This window comes from Anser anser (assembly GCF_964211835.1).
Source record: "Anser anser genome assembly, chromosome: 1".
Taxonomy (NCBI): Eukaryota; Metazoa; Chordata; class Aves; order Anseriformes; family Anatidae; genus Anser; species Anser anser.
The window spans coordinates 74,023,934-74,036,512 of NC_139720.1; the positions used below are offsets into that span (position 1 = coordinate 74,023,934).

Here is a 12,579-nt window from a genome sequence, read left to right on the forward strand (position 1 = left end):
TATGAAAGAATTATATAAGATATAACAGGAGGAAAAAGGATACTATTATAAATTATAAACAACTATTATAAAAATAGATGTTACAATATCTGCTTGTATAACTGACTCTGATACAGACATAAATGCTTTAAGAGTCTGTCTCTGCTTCACGACTGCTGTTGCACTGGGCTGTTGTTCATGTTAGAAGCCTTAGTTTTGCAAAATGCCTGAGCTAGGATGGTTCTAAACCAAACCCCTGTGCACTGCTTTTGAAAATAAAATAAGACCATTAATTAATTTTGAATATGAAGCTAAACATAGACTGGCTTCTTAAATATCTTGACCAGAGTATTTGTCTGGTATCTTCAATAATAAAACCAAATAACCCTTACATAAAATATGTGGGGTGGAACTCATGAGATGGAGGAAAAAGAGCAAAAAATTTCATTTACTGTCAGAATATCTTGAGCGTGGTTAGTTCTTGTTTAGTGTAGCTTTGAGTCATTTCATAATGAGTCTGCAAGGCTTTTTGGTGTTAATTTGAAGTTGTGAGCCAAACACAACAGATTCCCAGCTTTGTCACTCGTCTGCCGCTGTACTTTGGGCAAAGCCTCTTGTCTGCCTCTGTTTGCTCTTTCACTTTACACCTACCTTGATTACTTGTAGTTTATGTGCTCCTAAGCAGGACTGTGCTTCTAATGCATGTTTATACTATTCATCAGTTTTAGGAGCCAAGTGGCAACTGAGCACTGTGCTACTGGAATAGAAAGAGTTGAGATACGTGTGCTGCCATGCTTCATATTCTCTGCAAGGAGAAATGGGTACAGCTCCTCCTTGATGTGATAGAGGACGACGGCCAGCCTTGAGAGATGATTTTCCCTACATCAGTGAATCCCTGCCTTTTCATTAAATGGCTTACTTAGGCTGGAGATTGGAGGCAGCATCATTGGAAGGGCTCTTGCTGGCTGACGCACAGCAGCACAGGCAGCTGTTTCCACTGCCTGTCTGCTGCAGCTTGTCATTTTGTTTCACAGTATGGAGGGTGCGAGAAGTGACAGGATGAAATAAGCACAGAGGGAGCCGGCTGTTTTATGTGGCCATGTTAACGAATAAGCTAGGAGTGAAGTTAACTTCATGTGAAGCAGTTTAAATTATTTATTTTCAATTCTGGAACTGTACTTAACACGTTGTTAAGTCAGAGCCATGTTGACAGGGTGACATTAATTACCCCACTGGAAACACATCACATTAGCTGGAGACAATTGTTTTCAGCTATCATTCACAGCTCTGTGTAAAACCTCAGTCTTCACAAATGTTGGCAAATGATTTCCCCATCCATCCATGGAGAAGTGCCTTCTTTACTCACCCACAGCCGCATATCAGCTTTTTCCTTACAGCACAAAATACTAAGTTAAACGTTTGTGGTTGTCTTTTTTTCCCTGTCTTTCTCTCTGTTGTTGTTGTTGAGCTGAGTGGTTGTGTCCATTGAACATGGCTTGTCTTAAGAATATAAGGATCTTCATTCACTGATCCACCAGTACAAATGATGTGCATACACTTAATGTTCCTGTAAATGCTTTCCCACAACTCCCTTAATGATTCAATTCCCACTCCTTAATTCATAGCAGGAGTGTTGTGTCCTTCAGAACAGGAAATTATTGCATCTGTGCTTTCCATTCTTTGCAAAAAGGCTTTGGCTTAAACATGCCTACTGAGAACTGAATGTGGCTTGAGTACCGTGTGTATGGATGTGTGCTAATAAAAGTGAGGAATTTACTTTTTTCTCCCTTCTTATTTAGCATTGCAATGAGTTAGGGACTACAAAATGACTCAGCTGAGGAGTGCTGGGAATACATCTACAAGTGAATGAATGGCTGTCTACTTCAAGTTGCTACACTACATTTTTCTAGGCGCTCCTGTGGTGTGGTTAATACAACTAGAGGCTCTACGGCTAGAGTGCACGTATGCAGTGTTTTTCCACTAGAGTTGGAATTATGGATTGGATTATGTCTAGTTGGATTATGCCTAATAACATCTAACCCTCTTTGCAGGTTAGGCCAAAGACCCTGATTCCAGACAGCCTCCCTATTTCCCCGTGCAGAGACCAACCATCCAAGCAACCTCCTACCTTCCAAAAGGCTACTGTCGTCAGCATCAAAAACCCCAGCCCTGCCCTCCCCACTGCCAACAACACCGTCAGCCATGTACAGACACCTAACAGCCAGTCGCAAAGCGTCACCGAGCCTACCCCTCTCTCGTCACCACTGAGCAGTGCCGGTGTGGCGTACGCCATCATCTCCACCTCCCCCAACAATGCAACTCCTATCAGCACTAGCGCTACCGTCTCTGTGGTCAATGACAGCATCAAAGTGCAACCACTCCTCATCAGTGCCGACAGCAAGGTAGGTTCTGCTTCTTGCTGTGTTTCGGCTGCCAAACTCAGGAGTTATGGCACAGATGTGAGCAGAATGGTCACGGAATCACAGAAGGGCTGAGGCTGGAAGGACCCTCTGGAGGCCATCTGGCCCAGCCCTCTACTCCAGCAGGGCCACCCAGAGCAGGCTGCCCAGGACCACGTACTGGTGGCTACTGAAGTTCTGCAAGGAGGAGACTCCACAACCTCTCTGGGCAACCTGTGCCAGTGCTTTGTCACCCACACAGCATGGAAGGGCTTCCTGATGTTAGGAGGGAGCCTCCTGTCTTCCAGTTTGGGCACCACTGAAAAGAGTCTGGCTCTGTCTTCTTTGCACTCTCCCTTCAGGTATTTACAGACATCAGTAAGATCCCCCCTGAGCCTCCTCTTCTCCAGGCTGAACAGTCTCAGCTCTCTCAGCCTCTTTTCATAGGACAGATGCTCCAGTCTCTTTATCATCTTGGTAGCCCTCTGTTGGACACTTTCCAGTATGTCCTTATCTCTCTTGTACTTGTGGTTCCTCTGGGAGTGCAAAGCCCTGACAGAGTGGTGCTTGTGGTTCCTTTTGAAGGAAATAATCAGAAAGCAGTGGAAAAATCCTTAAGGGGACACCTGGACGCCAGTAGACATTTGTCTGTGTACATGCCTTGATTTTAGATGGACCAAAATGCATCATTGTGTAGCCTGATGTTAATGGAACAATATGATCTTCTCTTTACTTAAACCATTTCTTACTAATAATATCCCTGAATTCTGTGCAGGCTCAAATTTCCTATGGACTCCCTCTTCAATTATACAGAGATATCAGTTATATTAACTGATCCCAGGGGAGTGTATCAAATAATCAGGCATTCCCTTCTTCTTTTCCATGGGCAAATGAAATGAGAGCTCGGGGTTTCAAAACTGATCAGCAGATCAGTAGGAAAAAATCAAGTTACAAATTTCTTTTTTCCACTTTGTGTGTCTTTTTAGCTTTGAAATATAAGAATTTTTCCACTCATGTACCAGAAACAGATTCAATAAAGTCTGCCAATGTACCCAGCGGACATTCATTGTAATTTACTGCTAGTTCCTGCTACCCCAGATTTTGTTGGCAGCACAGGTTCCCATACAGTGCTAAGAAAGAATACAGGATGTAGGATGGTTTGTGAGGTAAATAAAAGTAAGCATCTCTTCTACACTTTTCTAACATAATTTATTTTTCTTACTTTAACTGGCTACTGGTTAAAAAAAATTCCTTTTTATGCTCTTGAGTCTTTTAGAGTGACTGAGTTGAGATAAAGTATATAACAATTAAATAAATTTTTTGAAGGTTAGCAGTGAAATAGATGGAAGAGGCCCAGTGTTCAAATTCAGTGACCTTCATCAAGAAGGTGACCTTGGGAAGCTCTTCTGTACTCTTTTATGAAGCTTTGAGTATGGGTGTAAAGTCACGTATAGTTCCGTGGTTAGAAATTGTCTTTCATTCCTTTTAATTTAATAGCTTCTGAGGTAATGTTATCTGAAACATGTAAATCTTTACGTGGTAATTCAAATAGTAGCAGATGGACATACAAACACATGTTCATGCCTAAGAGATCTGTGTAGTAATTCCTATGGCTAAGGTTCTAACCAGAATTAATTTTAATTTAAAACATATATTTTATTTTGTTTATGCAAAACTGGATATCCACTGCTTATAACCCATAAATGCTGAGGACTGAACTCTGATCTGTCACATCAGTATTCCTAAGGAGCATCTTCTTTCCAATCCACATGTACTTACTCTGTAATAACACTGGAATAACTGAGATGAGACTCTTATTTTGAATGTGTAGTAGTTCCATCTCTTCTATGTCTCTGTGAAAGAAAATAAAAGGAAACAACTTAAAATCACTGGCAACATGAACACCAAAGTTAGGTCACTGAATCAGCTTCAGGAGCCCTCTAAATAGAAAGTGTCCTAATTTTCGGAGATGCTGATCAAATGGCTCCCTTAGGCTGCTGCTGGTTTATGATGCATCTATAAAAATTCATTTTCAGAATATTTAGAGGCCTAAGCTAGGTATCCAGTTTTTAATATTTTTGGCTTGTGACATATTTGTTGCCTATGTAGGTATCAACTAACACTACAACGAAGAATCACATTTTCAGGCAGAAAATTCTAGTTATATATAGTGAATTCTGTTCTTTTATTTGTATGTTGTCTTTTAGGTTATCATTATTCAGCCTCAAGTCCAAACCCAGACAGAAAGTAAAGTGGAGACAAAGAAACTTCCTGAAGAGTCAGCTCAGGGATCCCCTGCTACCAAAAAGAAAAAGGAGGAAAATCCAGAGGTGATTTTTTTTTAATTATTATTTTAATAAATGAGCTACAGTATGACCCCTAAGTTTTAGGGGTCATTACTAATTTTTTTTTTCTGTGTGCATACATAATTACTGATTTTGTGCTTATGGTTCACTGCAAAAGGTGTGTTCTGCCCCTGTGAGTTGTTCTGACAAATTTGGTTTGCATCTTTCAAACCTCCCAGTGTCGTAAAATGTAAGAATTGTAGGCATCGTAATAATCCAGGCACCTTGCCTGAGTATAGCTGTATTTCTCGTGAAAGGTATATAAAAGCTGAAAATATTTTCTTTTATGCTATCGAATATGTAACACCGGATTTACAGGCTGTACATGAGGTTGAATTAACATTTCTTTTGTAAGATGGGCTTTTACATTTTCATCTTCTCTGTAATGAATCTTGCAGTCTCTAGATTGTGTGTAACAATATAGTTCCTTGCATTTGCTGTGTGCGTTATCCCACATTCCCACATGCACACAGATTCTTTCTAGTCTGAAACACATTAAAATGGTTCAAATTGAGGAAGAGAGTAGAAAGCAAGTAATAAGATTAAATCTCTTTCATGAACTATATTTACTATGTAAACTGAAAATACAAATCAGAAGACCTTGTAGAAATGGAATCTATGTTTAACAGGCATTTTGGTTTTGACTAGATGTATTCAAATTAGCTTGTAAATACTTCTGAGGCAATTTGAGAAATTGTACAAACTGCATTTACTTACAGTGCGGAAATGTTCATATAATGTGAAATCTTAACCTTATTATTCTAATAAGTTTAGAGCAAGAAAGCATCCTTGGCACTGTAAGTTTAAGAGAATTATCACAATATAAATTTTTAATGTTATGTGGGCAATGTCACTCCTATCGACATTTGAAGACAAAAGTTGGAACAGTGTTAGGGGATAAATATTGTGGCTTTTAACCTAGAATATCACAGGTTTATGCAAAAGCCCTGCAGAACTGTGCTTATGAAACCTCCAAGTTTAAAATCTGACCTTCGTGTGAATCTTCGTTACCACGGAATGATGGGACTGCATCTGTTTTCATTAAGGAACTATTTCCAAAAGATTATTTATTGTCCAGCACCTAGGGGGCAGAAAAGCTAGTAGATTCTGCTTAAAAAGAAAATGCTAGAAAAAAAAACCAATCCATTTTTCTTTGACCGTAATTTATTCCCCACAAAAGAATACTGAGCAAAAATCTTCCAGAGGAATGCAGAAAGAGACCGTGCAACTCAGGACAGATTATGGTATAGCATTCTTAAATTTAATGAGCTTTCCATTGAATTGCTAACTAGTATATCCTGGTGCCTTTGGCTCCTCTGACTGTCTTTTTTTGTAACCAAGAACATTGTTCCTACCATGTATACAGGATGTCTTGGCAAACACAATTTTCTGTGTAGGATGCTGAAGCTATGCCCTTAAGTGTGACTTTTCATAGATTTATTTCACAGCCATAAATATGTAAGTCTAGAGTTAATTTCTTTTGTTCTTTGAAAGTAAACTTTAGTTGATTATCATGTATTTATAGAATTAGTGTAATTAGAACTAACAGCATAATTAGTGTAAACATGTAATGACATAAATAGAACATGTAATTACAAAAAGAAATGGTTTTGTAAAAATCTTTGTTTTGCTTTGTGAAAAGACATAACACACATTTCTAAAAGCATTCATAGCTGTTTAACAGACGATTGAATTTAAGGCAAAGAGTAACAAAGATACCATGGTATTTTTTTTAAGAAAATAAGCAGTCTAGGCACTTCTTTCCACACCTTTATTTATCTTCAAAGCACAAAACTGAGGCAGGAACTTGAGTATGTCTCTACATAAATGTCAGTCATGACAGACTGGGATTTAACATATTAAATGTAAAATTCAAAATAAATAAACCAGAAGTAACCAGACCTAACAGTAGCCAGGAGTTCTGTCTGCAGTTTCTAAGCATATCTGAACAAACACAAAGGACTCAGAACCTGCTGGTTGTCTTTTGTTTCTGGCTTGGTTGTTCTTTTGGGAAGCCAGGAAGCTAGCTCTGGACACAGCAGCCCTGAAATATGTATTCCTTTTGCATAAACCTAAGATTTCTTCTTCCCCAAGTATCCTTAGACTATAGCAAATCTCGCTGGGCCTGTGTTTCACAGCCGTTAGTCCTGGATGAGTGGCTATGGAGTGGCTTTCCCAGAAGGGATGGAGGGAGTCAGTCAGCAAGGATGTCCAGGTCCAGTGGTCAGAGCCTTCTCCTGGGACATGAGCTGTGTGGGTTTTGTCATCCGGAGGCTGAGGAGTGACTGGGAGAATGGTGTCCTGTTCCCTTCACTAAGCCAGGTGCTGGTGAGGATGGAGGCCATTAACTGCCGAACTAAATTGCCGCCTGTCTAGTAATGGGGCCTCTCCCACCAGAATGATTTCTGCAAAGAAATTAATGAATTACACAAGGGAGTGATCCCTCTGTGGAGCAAATGGCTGTTTTTGTTGTTTTTTGTTTGTTTTGTTTTGTTTGTTTGTTTTTGTTTTGTTTTTTGTTTGTTTGTTTTTGTCATTGGTATGCTTCTTAGTTTTTTTGTTTGTTTTGTTTTGTTTTACTTAAAAGTATCTGAGTTCAGCACAGAAGAAGCAGTTAGAATTGCACAAAACTTTTTGCATTTCGGTTTGTGTATTACTAAAATTTTACATTGCTGACAGCATTTTCCTGCACATTCTAACATTCTTTTACTTAAAATAAAAATGACTGCCAGAAATGCTGGTTATTTAGCTAACAGTGATTTTAATCCTACTTAAGAATTGACAAGAGAGACACATTGCTATTGTGGACTAAATGGTAGAGTTGAGCCTGCATTGAAAAGATGGAGAAATCAAAGAATCAGTTTTGTGGATTCCTACACAGAGCAGAAACAACACTGCATTGCCATTTCTCTGTGATGCTTGACAGTAAAGCTTTGCAGCGGAACTAGTATTTTGAGTGGAATCCAATGAGCTGCAAGAGTGTGAAATAACAAAACCCATGAAAACAAATATGCTGTTAATATAATGTGCTTGTTAAAATGAATACCGCTTCTATTGGGATTTTTAAAGAGGAACCATATTTCAAATATCTATAAAACCTAACCCTTCCTGTCTTTAATAGTGAGATAATTATCAAGTCCATTTATGAAAACTCTTCATAAGCAAGTATGCTGTCATTACATTTAATTAGATATGTATTCAAATAAATTTAGTATAAAGAGAGGAAATTTATCAAGCGTGCCAGTACTGAAATAATTTTAGTTTAGATGTCAGAAAATGTATGCTCCCTTTACAGTCTCATCTTTAGGTAATATAGGCAATCTGTGCTCCAATGGGAACATACAATCATACATTAACCATTCCAACTTTCTGATTTTATATCTAAATGTTACTATGACTTCTGCTCAGAGCACTGAGACATCCTGCCACAAAGTTACTTCTAGTGGGGGTGAAGTGAAGCTTGTAATTCTACTCAATTGACAAATTTTCTTCTCAGATCTACACAGTGGGTCTCTGATCAAATATTCATCTTTCCCTTCACGTGTGGAACCCCCACCATGCCTAGCTGGTGTTTTAGACATGTAAGGAGTGAGCATTAATGAAATCAAGGTCTGATGTGCAAATGTACATGTGCTTGTCATTACCACAGTTATGGAAGGCAGAAATATAGCATGAATGTTATCTAAATTGCAGTGATGAGATTCTACATGACCATTTTTTAATCTACAGGAAGAATTACACACTAGGAGATCATGGAATGACAATATTCCTATCTTATGACTTTGTTAGTTTACCTCTTTGATGTAGATATTTTCACAGATGTAAGAAGAATAAGGATATCCAATCCTGACCCTCTGATTTGTGAAGAACCCACCCCTTAGCTAGATCTTTTCGTCTATAAAATGAGGATGTGCTTACTTTCACAGTTTCACTATGTGGAAGTCAGAATTGCAAAGGAAATGGTACTTCCAATAACTTCGTAGTTGATTTTACAATGGGCTGAAATGAAAAGTTGAATCATCAGGTTTTTCATAAACAAGAAGTTCAAACTAATTTTGACTTGGAAGTGTTGAAATATGTTCTCCTGACACTTCTCTGGTTGAAACAGAATGTTTTGACGATCTACCACTTAAACACTCAATTTTAGTTCAACCTAAATCTACACATTTTATTTTGGGTGAGTATGATAATTACATCTTTCAATGGTCTTTGGGTGCTTTATCACAGTTGGATTGTGAGTTTTGCTTGCTGGATTCCTAATAGCTTGGTTTTTCTAGCCAGATTGTCTCTTCTGTGGAATTGCACCTTGTGAAAATGCCACTTGGGTATCATGATCCAATGAGGTTGTTCAGCACAGCAGAGAGAGGAGGCCCCACAGTACCATAGATTTGACGCAAAACCAAGTAGTTTGGTTCAATTTGGGCTTCGAACTACGCAACAGAATTTCAGGTTTCCTTTTAAGTTAAAAAAAAAAAAGGAATTAAATCTTCAGCAAAACTTTCTCTTGCAGGAAATTTCATTGGAAAAAAAAATCCCAATGAAAAATCTCTGACAGAAAATGTAGAGTCTGCTCTAGTAATTGCCCTATAACTGCATAGGCATATTTCAAAGTTTTGTTAGTATGCAGATGTGGTTTGTGTGTACACAGTGTACCAAAAATTCTGAGTCATTTTTTAAATCACATTCCTCACTGTAAAATGAGTTCACTACTGTCAGTGGGAGATGTTTGTTAGCTTCCCCATTGAGGCAAGATAAGGGATCAGCAGACCCCTTCACAGTTCACGCATGTGATATTCTTTCTGTAACTTGGGACAAACAATTTCTAAATTATTCTTTTTTTTTTTTTTTTGAAGGGGGGGAGATTTCAATATGCTTAAGGTGTCTTGTTAATTATTAACAGATATATAGCATTGAAAAGTTCAGTGAAAGAGTGTCGTATCTTCTCCATATAGCTTGCTTGTATCCAATAAAAACAGTGCCAGACAGTAATAATAATACACAATTACTTTTCTAAAGAGTGGAGTAACAAAGCAACTAGCAATATGAAATTGAATTGACTGGATTTTGGTCATGCATTATGTACAATTAATAATCATACATCATTGGCTTTATAAGTCTCTGAACTGTTAAAGTTTATATAGTCCTACAAGTAGGGCATGACTGACCAGGCATATCTGAAGCAAATCTTCAATTAGTTCTTCATATTGCTATGCATTCAAGTAATAGACATTTCTGAAAGACCTTATTGGGTTTATTCTGTCAATGCCAGATTATTTACTTCTACCAGAATTGTTGTAGTAGAAAATCTAATGTGTGTTTATTTCCTTCCATAGAAAATTGCCTTCATGGTCGCATTAGGACTGGTTACAACAGAACATTTGGAAGGTAAGATGCCATATGTTCTGCAGTTCAGGTTTTGAGTGAAATCTTTTCTCTCTGCTGCTCCACAGCCAAATGGAACTGCTTTAGAGTTCGCCACGTTCTTAGATACCTTGCTGACTCAAGAGTCCAAGTTATTTACAGCTTGATTTCTTTTTAATAAGGTTTCTTTTGCTTCTGTTCCTTGGTTTTAAGAGAGGCTTTGAATTCTAGAGAAAATAGCATCTTAATTATAAAGTCTCCGGAATATATGCAGCAGGTTTTCTGGTGTTTTCTTGCTTTTTTTTTCCTCTCTCTTTCCTCTTTAAATCTGTATTTTAGAAAAACATTTAATGTCCCAATGATTGAGAATTTGAAAGCAGTTTAGAGAAACTTTAAGCCATCGGCCTTTTTAATCCCTTAATGGTAATGGATTGAAATGGAAATTTAAAAGCTACAGCAATTTTAGGAGAAGATTTATAATCCAAAAAGTGCAAATGATGACTGGTTCTTGTTTTCTTTGTCTAAGGAAAATAGGACAACGTTTGAAATTATGCTGAAGTGCAAATTATGCTTACAACAGAGAGAACTTCATTTTGAATAATTCTTTGCCCTTTGATTTTATTAGAACTAATAAAGTGTTTGTGTGGATTTAATGCTTATGTTCAAAACATCAAGTACTACTCTATTCTGTTATACAGTAAGTGCAGAGATGCACATTTTGAACCTAACTGCTATAATACTAATCCTGCAGAATCAATTCTATCAGACAAATTCACTTTTTATATTCCTACTACCTTGAAATAAACAGCTCCCACCAAGAGCTATTTACTATGGAAAGGGTATTTCTTCATGAGTGTTGGTGATTGCAACTGCCAAAAATACCCTTATAGCTTTCACATGCTAACGGTTATTTTTTAGTGCTGTGTCATATTTACGGTTATCAGCCATTGCTGTTTATCAGGAAGGAGTGGTCATTACGCAGTTCAGTTTATTTTAGTACTTCTAATGTATTCCTCAGTTTTACATTTTTTTGAATTAAACAGTATCAGGATTGAGTCATTAAAAGCTTATTCACTCAGTATCATTAATCCACAGCATTACTGCATTTCTTCATTTTATTTGCTAATTTTGTGGTGAGGGACTGTGATACACTTCTCTATGGATTTCTCTATCAGTCCAGCAGCCTTTCCAGCTAACTTCCAGAGGAGGATCTTTCACCTTACTGGGAAAAGAGCTCTGTTCTGCAGGGCCCCTTCCACTGACGTTCTGCAGGATACAGATTGCACTAAAGATGAATTGTCATTACAGGCCTCATAGAATGACCATACAGAGTGTTACATTATACAGACATTATACAGACATCAGCTTATTGAAGCTTTGCCTCCAACATAAAGCTATCTTCAAGATTATTAATCTCTATCAAATGTATTGCCATTTAGTTTCTTTTTTTTTTTTTCTGTTTTGGTTGTATTTTTAAAATTAGTAAACTAAATAATTCTGTGATGTAGTTTGTGGTTGTGACATAGTCTTTTTCTCTAGGCTGTAAGAATGTTTTTTATCATTGCCATTGTGTAAAACAAATCTAGATTGAAAACAAAAGATTTAAAAGAAGTCTTTAGTTCATGTCTTTCTAGAAACAAACTTCTTAGCTAAAGAAAAAAAATCAAGTATTTCCATTTAGCTTATTGGAATGTTTTAATCAGTCAAACCAAATTACTTATTTTTACTTTTTTAAGCCCTGTTTGGAAAAAGGAAGAGAAAACATGCTCAATACTTTTTAGCAGAAGTGGCAAGTAACAAAGTCTACCAGTCTATGCCTCTGGTCTAGCTGGTTGTGATTATTTACAGATGCACTCCTGGGTGTACGTACTCCTTTTATCAGAAGCATGGATATTTTTTGTTCACAGTTTCCATAAACGAAGTGCTGACATTGTGCCCTCCCTCCCTGATGGCCGCATAAGGTGGAGTACATCTAGTGCTATTTTAGTTCATTTCTCCATCTCTTTTTCCATATATTTTCACTGCAATTGCTTTTCCCCCCAGCCAGATTTTATTTCTGCACCACAGTGATGCCTCTTCCAAAGCTGTATTCCAGGTCTCTACCACGTGTGTGAGTCAGGCTCCATCAAATATTTCTGTTGCCTTGGTGAGAGCATGTACCAAAGAAATTCTCTCTTAAACCTGGGACCCAAAAGGGCAGAGAGCTATAGATCCATCACAGGCTTCTCGTGAAGACAGTCAGCCCAGTTATGCACCCCAACATACAGAAAGCTCTGCTGTGTCAAATCCTTTGTTTCTTTTCCCAGACCAGTGGAAAGTCCCAATCTTGCATCCTTGTGACAACCTCTGAAAAGGAGTAAGTCTGTCTGGGCAGTCTGTCTGTCTCCAGCTTCTTCCCTGTGCTGCTGTGAGTGCTGAGATGCTGCAGCCCCTGGATGCACTGACCCTGTAGCTTGGGTTACTGCTACTGGCTGCAGAAACCACGGCTCGTGCTC

General features: G+C 38.0%; 1 protein-coding gene across 6 annotated transcripts in view; it reads left to right on the plus strand.

Annotated features, from left to right (window-relative positions):
• Positions 1 to 12,579, plus strand: part of PHF21B (PHD finger protein 21B) — a 175,336-nt gene that overhangs the window by 143,966 nt on the left and 18,791 nt on the right. For all 6 annotated transcript variants that reach the window (XM_083821076.1, XM_083821077.1, XM_083821073.1 and 3 more), the window contains 3 exons: positions 2,031 to 2,381; positions 4,586 to 4,708; positions 10,057 to 10,108. In XM_083821076.1, coding sequence (XP_083677202.1) covers positions 2,031 to 2,381; positions 4,586 to 4,708; positions 10,057 to 10,108 — 526 coding nt within the window. The remainder of the gene's footprint in view (positions 1 to 2,030; positions 2,382 to 4,585; positions 4,709 to 10,056; positions 10,109 to 12,579) is intronic.